Source organism: Lichenostomus cassidix, chromosome 3 (genome assembly GCF_008360975.1).
Source record: "Lichenostomus cassidix isolate B80296 chromosome 3, HeHo_3.0, whole genome shotgun sequence".
Lineage (NCBI taxonomy): Eukaryota > Metazoa > Chordata > Aves > Passeriformes > Meliphagidae > Lichenostomus > Lichenostomus cassidix.
In genome coordinates, this window is record NC_139483.1 from 60,761,551 (window position 1) to 60,783,741 (window position 22,191).

Below are 22,191 nucleotides of genomic sequence, written 5' to 3' on the forward strand. Positions count from 1 at the left end.
CCCAGAGCAATTGGAAGAACAGTTGTTCAGGGTGGAGAAGCAGGAATGGGGCAGAGGTGAGCTGAAGGCCTTCCCACTCCCCATTTAACTCCTTCGTTTCTTTTTGCTTGGGCAATTAAACCCAAACAGTTCAGTTTTCAACTCATTTAATTTTAAAATCCCTGGACTGAGTCCATACCTGTGCCTGGTAGCTCCTGTGAACAGCAGGTGGGAGCAGTGGGAGGGAAGGCATGCAGCAGATGATCTCCTGATGGCTCAGCCTGTCTGTGGTCCCCAATGCCAACACCACCCACAGACCAGCGAGGAGCAACACACTGGCTGTGAGAGACAGCTGACAAGGAGGGCTTCTGCTTCACAGAAATTACACGTTTTCAAAATTAGGTTTCAACCCCAGCTAAAACAAAACTGGTTCTCCATCTCCAACTGCAATTTCCCATTCATAGGAAGACTTTACACTTCAAAATCAACTTTACTATCGACATCAGCAAACTCATGGTATCACCATTGCACTCACCATTTACCCTTACCCCTCACTACCAACACTGACAATTTCATGAGACCATTTATCCTCCTCTCAGGAACTTGGGCCTTTCTCCATTAGCAAAACGCCTCCTTGCAACTGTTCAAAGGTGACACCATCTTTTCTATTCTCAGTATCTTGGATTCCAGAGTTTTACTGAAAATGTTCTTAGCTGTAAGAACAGCCACTCTCTAACCCCTTCACTTCATAACAGCACGGATAAGACAGAATAGCCACAATTCCAGCTCTACATCTGGCAATGACTTATCCAAACAAGAGGAAGTCACAGCTAGTCATGTAGAGCAAGCTTGAAGCTACTTCTGGCACAGGGAACAAACACACCACATACAGTGCTAGGCCTACACACACTATGCACTAGCATAACTAGGCAGTATTCTCATTCAAGAACACTGCCCAAAACTAGTTTTCTTTAAAATGAATTTCAAAACACTTTCATCAATGCTGGATTTTTTAAGTTTTGTTCCAAACTTGATACACCAAGAAGCATTCAAGATGGACTAAAACTCTGCCACATGTTTTGTCAACTTGAAAGACTAACTCTTACACTCTTAGAGGTATTTGGGCATCATCCTGAATTGTGACATCTGGCTATGCAACAGCATTTTGGCACTGGTCCTGCATTCAACACATCAAGACAACAGCACAGACTTTCAGAAGCTGTTTGCTGAAAAAGACAAGGAAGAAGTAGGTGTTCCTGCAGCTTACAGGCTGCTCACATCATGATGGACCAAGTCTATCTGCCTTCTCCTCCTCAGGAACATAGCCAGTTTACAGCGGCTGAGGCTGCTGATTTGGTTTTGAAAGCTTGTAAACTAGCAGGTTCTTTTCTCCTCCTGCACCTCTCTTCCACCTTGGGAAACTTCTGTGTTCTTGCAATGTCAGCTGGAGGGGTGGTCGCTCACCCTGCCATCACCTCCTGGCAGGCAGTTTCAGCCGTCCCAGCAATGTCCCAGCAACTCGGTAGCTGGTGTTAGAGCGTGGCTTTAGATTAATTACCCCTGCAAACACAGAGCTGCTTCTGCGCTGAGTGACACTGGCCTTTCAGAGCTCTGGTTTGACTCAGGGCACAAGCAGCTCATTAACCATCAGATGATTCAGCACTTGGTGCCTACATTTCTACTGGCTGTTTTTCATCAGCAGACTACAGCTTTGAAGATGTATCACTTATATGATACCATCAGACACCTGACGAGACACAGGTGTCAAGGCCCTCCAGCTCCAAGCCAGTACTAGTTTTATGTGTTACAGACTGCTCCTCAATTTTCCTCTTCACTATGCAGCTTTATAATCACATTCCCCACAAAAATCCTGACTGTAACAGTCAGCAGCTTTTTTTTCTCTAGCTCTTTCAGAAAGAAATAATGCACAGAAAAGAAATGGGTCAAAACCAAGATCTCAGGTCACAGAGAGAGAAAGACTGGTAAGAGGTCTTGAGCAGAGGGAGGATGATCTCCACATTTCACGCTCAGAAGAGAGCAGGATTCTTGTCCCACCAAAGCTAACCATGCACAAAATGCTGTCAGATGCAGTTCCTCCCCACCCCCAACAATCCCTTCTAATTTACTCATGGCTACTAATCTCATTAGAGTTCCTATAATTAAAGCCCCATAAAATCTGATGAAAAATACAGTATGTTGTTTAACTCACCTGAAGTCTTTTAATACAAGAATGACTACTGCAACAGACTTGTAAGACTTACAAAATAAAGCATCACTAATGAACACAGGATCAAAACTGGATTATCATGTTTCCTGATTTGCATGTCGAAGTAGGCACCGAGGTTTCTATAAAACTTTTGCATCATTTTATAGGAAAAGTGAAATGCTCCCTCTGACTTTAATGTACAAGCAGCCCAGCACGGTTAGGAAGTGAATTACTCTTTTAGCAAACCTCTGTATGCACAGTGTCTGAAATAACTTGGATTTGGTGCCATGTTTAACACAGAGAAAGATGGGAAGCGAAGGAGATGAGGATGTAATATTACACCTGTGAGATTAAGTGCCCTTGTTCCTCCTTCCCTGCCCCAAGTTTGCACACTGGCTGTGACAGTGCAGAAACCCACAGTTCCGAGCTGAATGGAAAATGGTTCTTCCACACTTTTGACCCTAGCCTCACTTAACATATACCTAAGAGCCCATGGGGGGAGAACACCGACCTTTCAGACAATCACATTCTTCAACCTCATCCACTAAGCATAACAAGCACCAGCTCTGGGCTGCACTGACTCCTGGAAACAGGGCTTGCTGGAACCTGACTCAGGCTCTGTGGGATTCCCACCAGATCCTGAGCTGTGAAAGCCACCACACCACATCCTGAGCTGCAAAAGCCACAACCTCCTCCATGATAACCCATCACCCATACCTATCAATTAGAATACCATCAATTTGAGTCCAAACAAGTAGTCATAGAACTTTTTTGTGAATGGTAGATCAACTGGTCAGACCCTGAAGAGCCCCGAGAGCTCCATGACTATCAGGATGCAAGACAGAACAGCTAAATTGAGGCAGAGGTAAAGTTACGCAATTTCCCAAAGTCAGGCTCCAGATCAGCCTGGGCATTCCAGGCCTGCCTGCTAAGCTTCTGCTCCAGCCACTAAATCTTTGAAAGGGATTATGCAGCAAGGTGCCAGTGATAAGAAAGACTAGACTTGACCTCTAAGGACCTTCAGATGCTACCCTCATTTTCCAGCATGCTAGTAACACGATGAGCAAACTCTGCAGTTGGGAGTATTTTCGTGTGGCATTCCTTTTAAGAATGCCTAAAACTTCAGTTGATTTTCCGATCTATAAAAGGTACCAAAGTAGAAGTTCTGATGCTCTTATGTATTTGCATAGAAGAAAGCAGAGTGCATTAACAGTTTTTACTTTGCTACTCCATTAAACATAATTTCAGAAATCACAATGAAGCCATCATGAAGAATACAGCTTTCTTCAGTGAGAGAACACACACAGACATCAAAGACAACATGAATTATTTTAAGTGCTATACTTCTGCCAACATATTCCACATTTTCAGCATGAGAGACCACTCCTCCAGAGATGTAGAGTCAGCCAGGACACAGAGTGTTATTTCCCTAACAAGGAAACCAGATCTAAATGATGTACAATGCTGCCTGGGGTTTTGTTTTTTGTTTGTTTCCAATTTCAGGTACATTCTTAAATCAGGCTGATCATATCCAAAAGTAAGATCTTCTAAAATTTTCAAACAAAACCAGCTTTTCAACATTTATCCCTTTTGAACTTCTCACAAATTTTCTTTTTAATTTGCTACAAAAAGTCCAAAGTCTCAAAGACGAAAGGTGACTTGATTTCTAACCTATACTGGCTTTTCACTCATCCTTCCCAGGAATTCTCCTAATATAACTGACATGGAGAAGCTTTTCTTTCTCCCCAGGATGACTCACAGGGTCCTTCCACTGCACAAAGGACAGACAGATCACTTCTTGTTCTTCTTGAAGAAATATAGCTTTCTTGTCCTTTTCAAAAAAGGGAGATAAGAGAAGAACACATTGGAGTGTTATTTGTTATATTTTGTTTCCTTTTTCTCTGAACGAATTTATAAAGCAACTAAAATTCTGCCTGGTCATAAAAGCATCGGTAACATGTCCACAGAAGCGCTCTGTGAATCTCACTCCTCAAGATCAGCATCCCTGTCCCATCTTTAATGCACAGGAGTAAGTACCCATATAGCTATGTGCCATATGGGTACCTTTCAACAGCTGCTGGGATCAGCTCTGCGAGCGCTTAGCAATAGTAGTGCCTTCCTTGAAGGGGGCATCCCTGCATACACATCCAACATCTGGCCAGTGCTAAACTCACTTCATTGTGCATGTAACTGGCTCCCAGGCCAGACAGCTATTTCAGCCACCAAACTACTGCTTCATTCTCCAAGAGTCCAGCCTAAACAAGGCAGAAGAGCTCTTCAGTATGGCTTTAGACACCAGATCATGTAACTTCGATTACATCACTGTAAACTGCAGGCACCTGTCAAGATAGAGAAGACGACCCTGGCATCACAGCACTTGGCAATTTCTAGCTTCCATAAAAGTCAATATTCTGACATGTGACCTCAGTGGCAGATATCAAAGTCGCACAAATGTGCACTGACAATATAATTTAGAAACTTAGTGAGAGTTTCCAGTCTACCACTTACCTACAAATCAGATCATTCTGGTCTCTGTGCACGAAGTCTCAAGATGGCTTATTAAGTGCACCTGACTTTCAGTGTTACAGGAAACACAAAGAACATACCTCTGACTATCCAATCCATCAGTTCTCAAGTTAAGCCCTTCCCTGTTATCTAAACATATCAGAAATTGATCATAAAAATACTAGTGAGTTTACTATCAGCCAGAACAAATGCTACCAGCACCAGCAAATGCTATGTAGGCTACCAGGGCCCAGAGAGGAGCACGTACTTGACTTCTGGTAGGACATGCAACTTCCAAGCAGTGAAATGTACTCCGGTCAGAATAGGCCTGTCGACTGCAGAGTGCAGGGGTAGCTGTAACCATCCATCCCTTCGCTAAAAGCCCAGCAGGAACACAGACTGCCCCAGCACAGCACCAAGCCCCAACAGATGTAAAATTCATTCTACCACCAAACTAGCACGTCTCCACCGAGCACAACCTAAAAGTTTCTGCTGAATAAAAGCATAAAGCTGGTAAGCAAAGGGTTTAGTTGGTTTTGGTTTTCCCACATACACCATACTTCCCCCATTGTTCTTCATGTTTAGAGTATGCCTACACTAGCAGTAGAAAGACACGAGTACTCTGTGGTGCTAAACCAGCTACTGAAAACATTAGCAAAAACAGAGCTTTAGTTATAAACCCGCCGCTTGCGGTTTCAAACAGCAGTTCTGACTGATAAAACAGTGATGAACATATAAGCACCCTATATGCCAGCTATCTGTCCAGGATAAGCAGTTGTCTGCCCAAGATAGAAAAGCTGTGTTTTCAAATTTTTTCCTCCAAAGAAGTTGTTTAATGTTAACTGCAATCGTTCACCAGTAGTCACACACACACTATTTAAATAAAGTCTTGCATAATTGCCGTAACACCAAACGCGATGTGTTCTGCGAGCACCAGGCCGAGCGGCTGCACCAAGGGTCCGCACACCCGCAAGCCCGAGCGGCTGCGAGCAAAACCCCCGGCTCCGGGAGCAGCTTCGGGGGCGGCTGCCAAACTCCTCTCCTTACCACTCCTTGGCCTCCTCTTTAAGCTGTGCCGCCAGCCAGGTCACAGCAAGAGTTTGAGATTTCAAAGCGAAAATCCTTATAAAGACGAGAAGAGCGTGAAAACACAGAAATGACCAGCCCGAGCGGCTGCGTAAGAACATACAGACCAAGGCTTCGGGAATGGGCGGTCGCCGAATCCGCAGCGCACACGCAAGTGGCGGCCGACCGCGTTCCGTACGGGACAGGAAAGGGAAAGGCTCCCGCCCGCTCCGCACTCCCTCGCCCCATCCCGGCTCGCCGGGCCCGGAGCAGCGCTCAGCCCGCCGGGCTACCCGAGCAAGCGGCCGCACAGCCCTCCCCGTCCCGGCACACCCCGGCAGCGCCCGCTGGGCCGTAGTACCTGGGAGCTGAGGTACCGCCGGAGGCACTCCTCGCACACCGCCTTCTTGCAGCAGGACAGGGGCTTGATGGGCTTCTCCTCCAGGCACACGCGGCAGCTCAGCACCAGCAGCGGCCCGAACTCGCCCGCGATCAGCCCGGAGAAGGGCTCGGGCAGCAGGTACAAGTCCACCACCTCGATGCTGCCGCCCGACGACAGCGGGTCGTCGCCCGACAACACCCCGCGCCGCGCCGGGGGCTGCCCCACGCCCGGGCCGCCGCGCGGGGAGCCGGGCACCGCCGCCGGCCGGTCGTTCTCCACGCAGTAGACGGTGCAGTACACGTGCCGCCGGGGGGGGCGGCGGCGGCCGCTGCCTCCCTCCGGCCCCTCCTCCGCCGGGGCCGCCGGTTCCCCCGAGCCCGGCGGCTGCTCCGGCCCGGCCGCCGCCTCCGCCTCCTCTTCGGTCCCCCGCCGCTCGGGGCCGGCGGCGGCCGGCGGCAGCTCCCCGACTCGCCCCGGCCCGGCCGCCCCGCCGCCCGGGACCGCCTCTCGCGGCGAAGGCAGCTCGTCCAGTCCGGGCTCCCGCGGGGCCCCGGCCGGGCTCGGCGGCGCGGCGGCCGCCCGCGGGGCGCTCAGCGAGCTCTGCTGCTCCCCCATCGCCGCCCGCCGCCGCTCCTTCCCATCCAGCCGCCTCCCGGCCCCGCTTCTGCTTCCGGGTCCCGAGCCCCGCCGCGCCGAACCGCGCGCTGCCCGCCCGCCCGCGGGCGCCGGCCGCCGCCGCCCGGCCTCCCCGCCGAAGGGCCGCGGGGCAGGGAGCGGCGGCAGCGGCGGGTGCCGCTCCGGTCAGCGCCGCGCGCGGGGTGCCGGCCCGAGCCCGACCCCCATGCCGGGGAGGACGCGGGCAGCCTCCCCTGGTGCCGCGGGGCAGCGCGCCCGGCCGCGCCCCGCAGCCGCCCCGGCCCGCCCCGCGCGTCACCGCCCCCCGCCCGAGGCGGCCGCCCCGCCGGGCGCGCCCGCTCCCCCGGCCCGCCCCCGCCCGCGCTGACGCACGCCTCGGCTGCGCCCCTCATTCCGCCGTAAACACGGCGTGGCTGCCCGCACGCCGCCGCCCGGCACCGGCACCGCGAGGGCTTGTCCCGGGCCCCAGGTTCCCTCCGCCCTGTGCCGGGACCTGCGGCCCGGCCGAGAGTAAAGTCCTCTGAGCACATTGTGAGCGCCCGATTAAAAATCATCCCCAAGGAAAACAAATTGTAGGGGGCATCGGCAGCGCCACTGGGAATGCCACGCTCTAAAATCATGGCAATTGAGTGACATTCACAAAACTAATTGAAACTATTAACAGCAGGAGTATCCACACATGTCCAAAACGGTATTTGCATGTTCCAGTACTCAAGGGTATTAGGGGGATGTGTGCCCATTCTGCTCTAAGAGTTGGTCAGTTTGCCAATGCCTCTGCTTGAAGATGGTATCTCCAAGCCTCGACATCATCATTTGCATCATGACATAGTGCAGATGTCACGGAACTGATCCTGCAGCAACCGTGCACCTTAACATGGGTTGTGCGGTTTCCATCCCGAACATTGTCTACAGTAAGTCAGTTTTACATAGGTAATTACAGTAAAATAAATTTACTGAGCCAGGTACTCTGCTCAAGTAATTAGTTAGGTCTAGAGTTAGGGTTATGGCTAGGGTTAGGGTTGAGAGATCTAAAGAGCCTTGAGCTGCAGGCACGCTGGTGCTGGAAAGAGCCTCCCAAGGCCATTGCGAGAAGGCCCTAACATGGCTCCTCCTCCATCTTCTTGATCTGGAGGACTCTGGTAGTCTGCTCACATCATGTAATTACCTGTTAGAAGTTAATTAGTTGTTCTGCTTTAGAGGACATGGTGTTGGACTTAACTAGAGTGAGAGGAGGAGGTCTGCAATTGGGGAGATGACATTCATGACTGTCTGCATGTGGTACCCTCAACCCCAGTGAGGTGATGATCTCAGGGAGATCCCTGAGATCCCTGCTGATGCAGGGAGCAGCTCCATGCTTTTGCCTGGCTCCGTGTTTGAGCTCAGCAGCCCAGCTGCTCAGCCATAGTATCTTGGAGCACGGGGTATTGAGGACACTGTATGCAGCCAGTCTGGCTTTGGAGTTTCCCGTACAGCACTGAAGTGTACCTGCACTCTGGGAAGGAGCTGAACCTCCCAGAAAGCCACACAGGGAGCCTGCCCTGTCCTGCTGAAGGCTGGCAATGGAGGCACCGCAGGCTCTGTGTAGCAACTGGCAGTATCTGCTGGCTTGGGGGGCTCTTTGCCTTGAAAATGCTGTATTTCTTACAGACCCACTTAGATGTGAAAGGCAGTGTGTACGAATTTGTTGCAATGTCAGACTCTAGTTACCTGTCCAGGAAAGCAATGTAGAGGAATTATTTCTTTTAAAAGAATATGTTTAACTTTTCTTTTTTGAGCCTTTAGGGATTACGATCCCAAAGCTTACTTTGAAAATATGAAGTTTAAAACTTCTAATGAATGAATAAACATCAGAATTTCCTACATCCCTACCACTTAAGAACTTGGATCTTAATAAAAAAACCAGAAAGACAGCGTCATTGCAAGAGGAAGAATGTTGCTCCAGTGTTAATTCAGAAAAGTGTGCGTTAAAGCATAGCAGGGGAAAATGGTCCTTTGGGAATTCAGGATGGCAATGATAATTGTACTTTGCTGAGGGGAAGCACTGAGCAAATAGGAGTTACAGAATTGCCTTTTGCCCTACCAGCCTACAGACTAAGGACAGATAGTTCTGTGGCCTGTGCCCAGCCATGGGTCCTGCTCCTGCTGGCTGTGAAGAGTGAGCAGATGTACCAGCCCAGCTGCCTCCAGTGCCCCCTGTTCTGTCTGGGATGGCGGGATTGGCCCTGGCTGGTGAGGTCTTGCCTAGCAGCCCCCAAGGGGACCCCCCCACTCTTTGACAAACATGTCAGCCTAGTCTTTGCAAAAAGTCTGTGCCATATTCCGTATATATTCTTTCAGGCTTATTGAAAAATTATGAAATTATATTGTAGTAGACAGAAAAAAATGTGGGCTTGAGGCAAACATAACATGACCTGCTAGGATGTACTGATGGCCTTTCCCACTGTGCCTTTACACATAGGCTCATATTTGAATGACCTTAAGGAAGAATTTTCACAAAAAGGCCACCCTAGCCCCCACCAGCCCCCAACAATCTGACAAAATAGGATTCTGTGTTGCATGGCAGTTGCTTATTACCCAAGAGAGCTGGTGAGAGGAGAGGTCAGTGAGGGATGCTGGTTCTGTTGCTCTGTGCACTGCTGGTGGGTGACTGGGTGCATGAAGTGGGAGTCCATACGGGGATGAATGTGTGGATCCCAAAGAAGCTGCACTGCTGCTGACTGACAGCCTGCATGATGTGTCTTTTGCTGGCTGTTGCCTGGGTTTTGAGAAACCATGAGTCAGATTTGCACCCAGAATGATTCTGTTGCTAAAACCTTCTTGGTTTAAAATGTGATTTTAGATCCACGTATTTTACACTCTCTGTAGAGCATGTCTAACCTTGTGGAAGATATTAAAAAGATAGCAGCCCTGCTGGATTTACATAAAATAACAGATTAAAATAAATTATCCTACAGAGATAAACCTTTTTATCACCACACTGTTTGGTTTACAAGAACTTCATTGTGTTTGGGCACAGTTGTGTAGAACTGAGTCTAGTTGCTTGAAAAATCGCTTTTCTCCTTGTGATGTACCGCCAAGTCAAACTCCACAGAGATTCACACATTTGAAATCTGCAAATGAAGTATGAAGAAGCAGCTGGCAGACCATTAATTATCTGTGAGAGATTCCCAGTTTTGGAAAGCTCTATCCAATGTTCTCCATCAGAACGTGGATTTGCTTATCTTTGGGAATGCAGCAAATTCCTTAATTCTTTTCTTCATTGTTAAAAATATTGGAGGGCTTGGTTTGAATAGGTATGTTTATGGCTGGCCCTTTTGTTCATGCCTGATTTTAAAATTCCATTTGTATTTTCAAACGGTGATTGTAATTGACTGCCACAGGTAATGCCTGAATTTGGGATTGGTTTGGTTTTTTTATTAATTATTCACTTTGGACAAAGAAGTCATCATGGGTATTGCATCAATTAATTACATTTGTCCATATTTGTAAAATTTCCCAAAGTATTGCCTGAAAATTTCCATCCTTGTTTTCTCTCAGTTCCTTCTTTCCTACCTTCTTTTCTTTAATCAAAGAGCACAAGCTTACGTAAAACTTCAGTAATAGAAAGTACTAAGCTATGCCGTGTATAGGCAAACTGCAGAACTCATTGCTACACACAGTCACTGAAGCAGATCTATAATGAATTAAAAACCTGATTAGATACTTTCAGCAGTACAGCAGAGCTAAAGCAGTCTGTGCTGTTTATGTCATATATCTATCTCTGTGTATACTTATATATGAAAGGAGAACTTAATTTCTCAAGGCTGTAATTTCTGAGACTTCTTGAAAATTACTTTTACTAAAAATAATTAATATTTTTAGGATAAGTGATTAACATTCATTCTTCTGGGTTTATGCTGATAGCCTCTGAGGAAATTTGAAGACTTCTTTTTCTATGTAGTAATTAAGTAACTGACAGCATGGTACTGGGTCATTGGGTGCAGAACTTACTTTTTGAGAGGAATTCTTTTTTACCTTGCTATGAAGCGTTTTTTCAAGCTATCTAAAATTTTAATTTTCTGTTTGGCTACTGTTGCAAATATATTCTGAGTATTTTATGAAATGTCTTTAAACAAATGCTTATTTTTATTTTGAAAATTAAATAAAAATGCATGTTCTCAGGTTTGCCCCTCAACATTCTCACTATTCTCCCTTAATTCTCACTATTCTGTACACTCCACACATAATATATTGTCTTACATTCTTCAGACTAAGTCTCATATATGCTCTGGACATGGTCCTTCTTTCAAAAGTTGTGAATTGACTTTGCTGGTTTGACAGTTTTCACCAAATACCTATAACCTGTGACAAAATCTTGTAGCAGTGGTGTAAAAGTCATGACAATGGTTTTCTGGGATTGGTCAGTGGGAACAGAAGTCTTAAAGCTTCTTTTTAATCTACAGTTCTGAATTTAGGTGGGATACATGGACACAACTTATTTGGTGGTTGCATAACTTGCCTAGACAAATCCTTCTAGCATCTGAATTGTGGTCCATAGAAGAAAGCATCCTTGATGGAATAGTTGTGCAGTGTGATTCTGCAGCTGGAAGGCAAATATAATTACCTCATTGGACTTCTGTTCATCTTGTGAGGTGAAAGATTCACGTATGTTTTACAGAAAGCATAGGTTAGAAAAAGGCATGTGCTAGAATAATTTCTTACGAACATTCTAATTAGATCAGGAAGGATAACTGTGTGCCTAGTTTAATTGTTACAGTATTTATTTTGAAAACAGTCTGTGCCATTATTTTTATCTAGTGCTATGGAAACAACCTTCAAAACATAACTGTGTATCTTACTCATTGCCTAAACAGATCAAACCCTTTGTACTATTTGTGTGCTTACTGCCCACATCTGGGCAAAGGAGAGAAAATGCTTTTCTAGAATTCATGGATCTTTCCAAGTAGATCTTATCAATGTCTCACGGCATATTTTAAAGGGCACTTAAAACCTTGATGCATCCTCCTTAATTGCTTCTCTCATTTTGGAATGATTTATTCTACACACTTCTTCAAAGTCCTTCTTTACAGCTGCAACACTGTTTTTATTTTCTCATTTTTCTGCCTGCATCACTAATTTTTTAGTATGTTTATCTTCTTTCATATCACATCTTCTCTTCCTAAAATTGTCAAAAAGATCTGTATTTAGCCTGCAGCTTTGTAAAGAGACTCATGCCCATCTTTGTGTTCTGGATATTGCTGAATCCAGTTTCCCACTGAGGGCTAGACCAGCCAGCAACTTGAGCTGATGGAAATTACTTCCTCCTCCTCACTCAAATCTTTTATTCTTCCTGGACTTTCTTACCACATTATTGTCCCTTATGTTGCCTGGGTTCATAAATCAGAAATCACTTTCATCTCAGCAAATGCAAAGAACCGCTTGAGTGAAGCAGGAAACTTACTTTTCATAGAACAGCAGTACATATTTTTAAGATCTTGCCGTTTAAACTGAGAAATGGAGCCGAGAATCTCACAACCATGGCTTGCTTCCCCAGGTGAACTTATTCACTCTTAGTCCCAGAACCACACCTGACTTAAGCTACACTCCATTGTATCTCACAATCACTGTTTTTCTGCTTAACAACAGACAACATCCAAACCATTTATCAGCATTAATCTGGGATGAAATGACTTGATGCACAGCCTGGGTGCAATGCATCTTGGGGAAGCTGGAGTTATTTACCATCATCAGCAGCAGTACAGGCATGAGATTGTTCCAAATTACATCAGCATTTTTAGACTCTCCCAAAGAAAGAATCCTTCACTACTGTATTATTTTTATTGATATTCCTTTGAATTTATTTTTATAGTAATAGTTGGCCATAGGATTACCTGAGAACACCACAGTGAGAGCAAATTCTGCTGAAGGGCAAGTATATATTTTGTAGCTATTATTGCTTTAATTAACTCTGCAGAATGACACAAATAGAATGTTTTGTAAAATAAAGACTTAGCAGCTACATATTGAAAATATTGTGAGTCATTCTCTGATGTGCAAATTGCTATCTTTTCCTCCTAGCTTCAGGCCTGAAAAGCAGTTGAACATTTGTTAAAACAATTGTCTGCCTTTATTACCGGATTATTAAATTGTGCTTTTCTCATTTTGTACTAGAGAGTTTTTTTGCAATGCTAATAATTTAAAAGGATTTCAGAAAAAAAATGAAATGAGGTAATTAACCTGATCAGACATTGGGGATACATAAAGATATTCAAATTAGCTCTTTTTCAATTATGCTGCTTTACTTCTTAAAACCAAATTTCAGAATGCTTTTGAAGACTTCCTTAAGTTCATCTCTGTAATTCAACAAACCCCACTGTTATCAGCAGAGACTCCCATTACACGCTTTGTGACTCCATGGAGATTTATCACTTCTGCACAGGAAGCTGCTGTAACAGGTGGAGCTGCTTTCGTGAGCCAAGCAGGGATGGGCAGTGTGATCTTGCGGCGAGGTCACTCGAGTGGGGAGCTGGGCGGCCCCCTTTCTAATCTCAGCTCTGTTACTGACCAGTCGTGTGACCTTGGGTGAGATACTCCTATATCTTTGTTTCCCCTTTTACCCTTTGCCTGTCTCCATTATTTAGACTGTAAGCAGTGTGTGACAAGGAGTGTTTGCAGCTGCAGTGCTGCATGACCCAGTGAATCCCCTGGTCTTGGCTGATGCTCGAGGTATTACCATATCACAGACAAAACACAGTCAGCTCCTCATCCAGAGTGCCATATGAAATTAGCTCATTAATGGCACATTTTATAGTTAAAAGTAAAATTACATATGTTTAGATACTTCTCCCTATTTTTAATTAGTTCAGCTGGGGAACACAACATTCAACAGAATTTTTTTGCTGGGCTGTAGTTATTACTGAATAGCACTGTGTGTTCTGTGAGGGTTTTACTTGCATAAACTAACACCAGGAACTTAACCCACCTTAAACCTCACACTCTCTTTGTGTAAGAACACAGGCATCTAAATATTTTCCCTTTCTCAGATCATGTGTCCAGATTTGGAGTGGCATTTTACCTAGTATACCAAAGCAGAATTTTGGTATGGCATCCATGACAATTATACTAAGGAAAGAAACGCCAGAATAAAACCTAATTCACCAGTCGGACCAAAATACTGTAATTCCTCTGCACAAATTTGTTTTTATTACTGCTGCGAGAAGTAATGTCTGACTACACTCAGTAAGGCATTCTGCAGAGTATGATAATGCTGGTTTCATACTATCACAGGTCAAAATACAGATTCATTTTATAGCTTTGTCCCTAATTTGCAAGCCCCTCTGTTTTCCACCCTGTAAAGCTGGCTTCATTGTGGAGGTGCCATGATAAGAAAATCTCAGTTGGATGGAAAAAAGGAGTCTGAATTATGACTCTGCAAAATTAAAGTGGTGATATATTGATTATTCTATACTCTGAATTGATTATTCTATAGATAGCTTGACTGCAGTGGGGATTAAGAAGCATCAAAAATGGAAACAGGCAAGACAGAAAATTATCTTAACAAAACTTAATACTGAACTTGGTGCTACACAGATCCAATGTGTGACACAACACTGTCAGGAGCCACATCTTTTTTGAAGGGCTACTAAGCCACAGCAATAGGGAATCAGTTAAATTATTTTTCTGAAAGGTAACGTCAATATTTTTGCTATGGACTGTTTGTTTTCATGGAGTATTCTTTGTTTCTCCATACTTAATCTAAAGGTTGATTCTTAAAGACTTCATTGCATACATTGAAAAAGAATTTTTTGGTAAATGGCATGTATTTTACCTTAGGCATTGCTGTATACAGCCGAAACCAGCCACACTCTTGTATATACATGAGTAATAAGTCTATACACAATGTTAAAAGTATTTTTGCACATAGTACTGGGCAACCTTGAAAAAACTGTTCCTAAAAGTCTTTTCCTATATTCTCTTATCTAACATGTCTTGTTTTAAAACAGGCCCAAATGATACTATTAGAAAGTGCAGGCCAGCTTGGGGAATCTGCAAGCTGAATGGAAAGCTGTTTTGAAAGAATAGTTCAGCTGGGAACCTGATAAATATAGGTGAAAAATGGTTTGCACTCTCCCTTCAGAAGTTGTTTCTTAGTAGCCATTTTAGACACCATTTTAGTACATCATGCCCTAACAACAAGGTTAGCTTGCATGGTTTGCAGATTGAGTGCTGGATGGAAATGTTGAAACAATCCCTGGAGTAATAGAAGGGCATCAGTAAACTTCTTATCTTGGGGAAGCATGACTTGGGGGAAAAAACGTAACTTTTGAAGATGCTGTCTAGGCAGAAAACAAAATCATTAGGCTGTGAGAGTGGAATCTGAGACTGCTGGCAAGCCAAGGCTGTGGTGAAAGCCTTGCACTTTGTTTTGTGGTTCTGGTATACTTATCAGCAACATAAAAAAAATCTCAGAAATGCCAAGCTATCACAGGAGCCTTCCCAAGGAGCTCCTCACGTGTCTGCCTGCTGGGAAATCAGCTGTTGTGATGGGTTCTTGTTACATGAATCTCTGCTCAAGAGGACAAGAATCAAGCCTAACTCATTTGATGCAGCTGCGGAGCACCAAGATAAAAAGCAGTGGTTTCACCTTAAACCTCAGCCAAACTTGAATTAGATTAGTGGAGAAAAATCTCACCATCATGTTTTTCAGTGCCAGTGAGGAGTTTCACTTTTACATGAACAGTGGCAGATTTTACAAAGAAATAGTAAATAGAATCCATTCTATTAATAGTAAAATTCTTTATATTAATTAGATCAGGAGGTATCTGTCTACTTATGATTGCTTGACTTAGTATGATCTTATCTGGCTACTCAGTGATTTGATCTTATAAGAGAGAGTATAAAAATAAAGAGAAGGAAACTGTGTAGTTATAATCAGATTTGGCTTTTAAGTTTTTATTGCCTATAAACTTTTTCACATGCGAAAAAGTCTAATGCTAGAAGGCTACTGGTTAAGCAATTCATATGTGAAACAGCTGTAGTCTTGCTTTATTCTGAGGATACTAATGAAGTGCATTTATTGAGTACTTCTTATTTTCCACTGAAAACATTTATCTGTGGTTCCTTCAGGACACAACTATAAACTAAATGGATTTTTTTTTTCAGCTAAGAATTGATCTGAACACAGCACTAAAAGCATTATTTTAGATCAGTGAAATTAAATTGATGCAATTCAGAGCTAGTGAAAGTAAACTGGTATAGCTTGCCCCAGTGCCAGTGAAAAAATATCCAAAACAACATGTGTTTATTTAAATAAATCAGTTAGCAGTATATGTTAACATAATGTACTTCTAGACAGCATCTCCTCAGCTTCCTTAGTCATGTCAGCAGTACAAGAAATTGGTCTAAAAGGTCTAAAATTGACTAAGTATGCACATATTGAAAAATGGGAAAGCATTTATTTTAATGTTGCATGATATTATTGTTTAAAATGCATTACATTGCAACAGAAGTAGTATACGTGCAAAATAGATGAAAAACTGGTGAATGAATTCAAGAAGTAACTATCAGTAGGGAAGGATCATCATGTGGGGCTGTTTCCAGTAGAGTTCAGTGGGGATTCATGTGAGTCCTGGCAATGCTCAATAATTTCATGAGCAGGGTGAAAATATATAGAGTGACTAAAAGCTAAGAGTAAGAGTAAGGATAGCAGTTTTACAAAGGAGTTTAACTTGGCTGTGTTAGTCTTGTTTCAGTAAAATGGCTTAATAAAAAATAAATTAGTTTGTTTTAAGATACAAATCTAGTATGTAACAGGTTTTGTAAAGTGTAAAATCTTCAAGAATAGATGCTTTTCTAGAAATTATCTTTCCATCAAAGATATAAGTGTACTCTGTATATATTGAATAAGTAGAAAATGAGACTAAAATCTATTAGAAGAGTCCTTTTTGGTTGTTTTTTATGAAGGCATTTGTAAATAGCAAAACTTCACTCAGAAGTCTTATGGGAAGAATCACAGCAATTCCTGCAAACAGACCATTAAGGAATCTTTTTCCTGGTTAATAACTTCACTTGCAGTGCAGGTTTTTTTCCCTGGGAGTTATCCTGGTGCATTTCCTCATGTGGATACAGATATGTAAGGTGCTTTTATACAGGAGCAGTCTTTTTCCTAATTAGAAAGCTAAAGTCTTTGAACTGGCAAAACTGCATCCATGTGAATGGGGTTACTGCATTTGAAGGATTCCAGATCAGCTGTTGCCTTGCTTTCATTTAGGTGAGGTCCACGCTTCTCAGGCTCCTGAAAATGGATGTCTTGAACTTTCAGTTCAGAAGCTGAAAAGATTCCCTAGGCACACAGTCATACCATTTTAACTTTTTGGTTGTGCGGGATAATGTGAAATGATACTAAATGTAGAGAATCTAGTCTAATATAAGCTGTTATTCAACATTTAAATATGTGAAGTAGAAAAAACACAGCTAAGAATATGCCAATAAACTTGCCATGGTTTAAAATATCTAATTTCCCATGCATCTTTCTTTGGGGTGAAGATATGTATAGAAACATTTGAAAACTTGGTTAGAAAAATTTTTACTTTCACATTTGTGGATGCTAGGAAGATTACATCTTGTGCGTTTATTCTAGGACATTTTGAAATCTTTATACCGGCATTAGGTACCAATGAGAAATTGAAAGTGGAGAACGGTGAAGCTTAATTTTTTCCACATATTTCTTATTATTAATACATAAAGTATGTGTGACAGAAAAGGATTACAGATGAATAGCACCACTTCCCCTGTAATCTTTATCCTTTTCCTGACTATCTGCTAATACAAATCCCCAAGATCCTGACCTCTCTTTTTTGCTTTCCTTTCCTGCAAGCAGGGGGGAGGAAATGATTCCTGTCACGTAGCCAAAGGGGGCATATTTACATGGCTCCGCATGATGTGATGAGGAAATCCTGTTGCAGAGAATTCAGGAGGGGAAACAAGTAGGTTGCCAATTCTGCTTTTTTTTTTTTTTTTTTTTTGAAGTCCTGCCTCCACTCCTCTACAGGTTTGCTTCCTGAAAAGCCACGTCTGTGACTTTATCAGTGCAGATCTCTTTGTTTCTCAGTTTGCTTTCTCCATTTTTGTACCTGGACATTTCCAGGACATTATTCTCCTGCCTGATATCTTGCCATATATTAAGTGTTTGATGTGTTATCTGCTATGGATTTTTGCTTTGCAGATTTTGCTTTTAGTACTTGTATTTTTATTGTTCCTCCAACACTTATCTCTTAAGCTGTGCACAAAGTAAGGAACCACTGTAAGTGCTTTAATTCTGGTCTCTTTTGTGCTAGGGGGAAAAAGCCTTCACTACATATAAGAGGGTATTGTAATTTCAAATCCTAAAGCATCCAAGTAGCTCTGGCTGTGTATTAGAGGAAACCATAGATGACATGTTTTTGTTTTAAAAGGCATTTAGTACATATGGAGTTCTATAGTTAATATTTTCTAGATTATATTATGAACAATATATGAAAACTCAGTGTGAGAGCTTTCCTTCACTTAGGCTAAATTCACCAAGGCTGAATTTCCTTTCCTACTGACTTTGAGATCTGTAATCAAAATAACCAGTGAAATACATCAGTTGACTAGAAAAGAAACCTTTAGTGCATGTAGAACCTGGTGTAAAATCAACATGGAGCTTACGCAAAAAACCAATTTTATGACATGCATGAGGCACTGAAAGCTAGAGAGTGATTGTTAAGATGTGAATGTCATTCTGTCATTTCAGACCAGGAACATGCTCCTTCCAGGGCTAACTGTGCCTTCAGCTGGCAGCTGGGTCATGTGTGTGTAGAGCTGGATCTGATCAGAGATTAAGAACAAAACCACTTTCCATTGTAGCATTAGTTTTGATCTTTAGTGCTGTCTATTAAAAGCTTCAGGCTTTGGGGACATTTAGGTCCAGATCCTGCTTCATGCCTCAGAACCAGTGCTACCTTTGTACAACAGACCATAGACTATTTTAAAAAAATATCTGATTTCAGAGAGGAGTTTACCTAATCAGAAAGATTTTATGTTTTATTCCAACCCCATAACTCTGCATACATATTTTGGTCTATCTCCTATTTTTCAGAAGGACATAGAAGAGACACAATAGGCCTTCAGTGAACAAATAAAATTTACCAAGATCAAATGATGGTGCTATGTTTTGCCTTTTGCCAGTCTCAGGATATGGAGTATGAGATCCAATTTCCTAGTCTGGCATCTCCAGCATGGCAGTAATTTAGAAACACAAAAAACTAATGGTCAAAGTCTTGTCATACCAGTCAAAAGAGACTGTGCAACCGTCGCTTAATTTTTTAGGATTTTCTTCTTTCCAGTAATACTGGAATTTATCCAATGCCAAAAACATTTCTTACTTGCTTGGAGATGTTTGGGCTGAAAACCTGACATCTTGTGTTTAAGGGAAGAACTACTAGGACAGTACTATTGGACAACAACTAAACCAGACTTCCCCAGTATAGCAGTGAACAACTCTTGGAATAGAAAGCTGTAGAATATAATAAATATTTTAGGAGAAAAAGCAATATTTTCCATAAAAACAATAAAAACATTGCACTTTTCAGATTAGTAAGAGCAAAGATACAAAGACCTCTCATTCTGAAGTCCAGCTTTTTCCTCTCCTTCAGAGTGCAATGTAAAAAATTTAGAAGGGCAGTACGAGGAAAAAGGCAAGAAATATTAAATGTATATATATTCTTTATGTTTTCCCTACTTTATTGGAAAAACCGCTCAATAAATTGAAATTTCTGTTACAATTTTTTATCAACAGATTTCTTTATCTCAGAAGGTGAAGGAACCTTGGAGATGAGGAGACAATTAAAAAAGACAAGAGATGTAGTTCTAGTGCTGCCTTAGAATTTTTAAGGGGAAAAAGCCAGTATAATATCAAGTTTCAGTGTTTCTAAGATCAGGGTTTTCCTCTTGCAATTTACTTGCAACAGGTATGTAGGGAATGATGACCACCCCAAAAGGGCTTGAGTTCAATAAGAAGATGGCAATACAACACCTACATGTAGTGGGATGAAAGCTGACAGTGTGTGCTGCTCCTGTTTTAAAGTGACATAGGTTTTCGTGTACAGATTTTCGTTGTTAAGCTATTAAAAATACAGCTTCAGCATATTTGACTGCTACTTCATGAGTCCATCAATTTTTAAGAGGTTTTATGAAGTCTTGATCTGGGCAAACATAGTTTTTAGATAGCTTCTGTCTAGTTTTAAGAAGAAGAATAAAAACAACAAATAAAGTAATAAAGATGGGCAATAATAAAAACCCTTAAGGATTTTGTGTATCTGAGGTGAAGATTTAGGTTTGAATTTGACTGACAGGAAGAAAGCGAACTGCAGATTTGTAGCATGAATCATTGTCCCTTGTTCATCATAAAGTTTAATTTTTCAAGTAGTTTAGCAGTAAAAAAAACCCTTAAGGATTTAGTGTATGAGGTGAAGATTTAGATTTGGTTTTGACTGACAGAAAGAGAGAGAACTTAGATTTCTAATATGAATCATTGTCCCTTGTTCATCATAAAATTTAATTTTTAAGTAGTTTAGCCTCAGATTACTGGAAACAATTTCTGCCTCCACTTTAGATAATGTTGATGAGACAGCTGTAGATTTAAGGGTCATTAAAGAATTCTTATTCATAAAAGTATGCACCTACCTTTAATCACATATTTAATTCTTATTGAAGCTAATGGGGTTTAAAAATGTTCTTCACTCCTTTTGCTTTCAATGGAACTTAAACATTTTCTTCAACTCTAAATTCCCTTTAATATTTTTCTTAATTGGGTACTTTCCCACCTTCCTGCTTTGCAGAGTCAGCTTCTAGTCATTCCTCTGTGGCAGGCACCAGCCTCCCAGGTATGGGGAGGGAGAGAAAACCAGGATCCAAATGGGAAGCAGGGTAAGGCTCCACCAGCTCCCTTTGCTCTGTAATGGGAGAAAAACTATGGGCATCACAGGCTCTACAATGTATAGTGGATGGCCTGGAGCCTCCCTGGAAAATCCATTTCTGAATTCCTGCTCATGTGACACAGACAAGTAGTGCACTTTGTTTTTCCTGCTGCAGAAAGAATTAAAGGAGGTTTTCCCTGAGTTTCTACAGATTTGGAAAAAGGGGGGTGTGGTTTCTATTTTTATTTTTCTGGTATAAGTTAGGATAGATGATTTTCAGTCATTTATCCTCAGGATCCCTTTAGCCCTGATGTATTTTATGCTCTGTAGGGGATTTTCCACTTTTAACATCCAGCAAAACATCCCCAAAAGTACACAAGACAGTAAAATCTTAATATTTCATTTTATAAGATTTTATAAAGAACTGTAATGATGACTATTGTTTACCGGGTTTTTTTGGGTTTTTTTGTTTGTTTTTTTTTTTTAAGGAGGAGCTCCTTTCAAGAACAAAGAAAACGAGTTTAACAGAGCTAGTCAAATAGCTTTCCAGGAACATTAACATCACTGGGGGCCCCTAGTGACCGAAACTTCAAACTTTTGGCTTCTGTATGTTTATTTGGCGACACAAATGTTGAACTCTCTTGCAAAATTATTTTGAAGAGATTTGGCAGGGAATAATCTGAGTTTTCTGTCAGTTTTTCCATTCCCTCTGAAATTCAGTAGAGATCTTAAATTCAGGCATGGTATAGTTCTACCCAAAGAATAAGAAAAATAAATAGCTTAATAGTGAATATGCCTGAATATATTTTAAATATAAGACCAAGATGGAGACCCATAGGGTAATCAAGGAGAAACATGGGTAAATGGATTTTATCTACTTCTCTGTAGAACCATGAAGAAATTATTTCTTTCTTGCTACCCATTAAACAGGTGTGTGTGCTTAAGTTTTTATATACCAAATAAGTAGTGTATATTTTAAATTAATTTTTAATTTATCACTACATCGCTGGAAAGAAAGAACATAGTTTAAGTTAATTTTTCTTTTCTAGCCAGTAGATACACCCTGATTTGTTGTCTTAAAACCTGGAAAGGAAGGGATATAATAGTAAAGTTCTTAGCTGTTATATTACTTAAGCATTTGAAAGGGCTTTGCTCACTAATTGAGTCCAAGAATTGGAGTTATGCCATGTTTCAATTTGTACCAGTAGTGCAGATATCTGAAAGATGCTAGTTACAATGCCCCAAACAATTTTTGCTAAACTTTGCTATTATTTTACTTCTTAGAAAGTAATAGGAAATGTCTTTGTAATTCAAAGTTTTGCCAAAACTTTGAATATAATAGCTCTCAATAAATCCCACATTGTTTTATGAACTTAGGTAAATGTAGTCATCCATGTCCCATGTCTATCTGGGAACAAGCACTAGTGTCTGTTTTACAATCTTTATGCTGCATTAAAATGTCCAGTTGGAATGGCAGTGCTGTTGTGGCTATGAGATCCTTC

At 42.1% G+C, this 22,191-nt stretch overlaps 1 protein-coding gene across 2 annotated transcripts in view; it reads right to left on the minus strand.

The window, feature by feature from the left end:
- Window positions 1-7,039, minus strand: part of RNF217 (ring finger protein 217) — a 65,510-nt gene extending 58,471 nt beyond the window's left edge. The window contains exon 1 of one of the 2 annotated variants that reach the window (XM_085056042.1): window positions 6,117-7,039. In XM_085056042.1, the coding sequence (XP_084912168.1) occupies window positions 6,117-6,752 (636 nt within the window). In that variant the 5' untranslated portion in view covers window positions 6,753-7,039. The remainder of the gene's footprint in view (window positions 1-6,116) is intronic. The other variant, XM_085056041.1, reaches the window with a different exon arrangement.
- Between the last annotated feature and the right edge of the window lie 15,152 nt (window positions 7,040-22,191).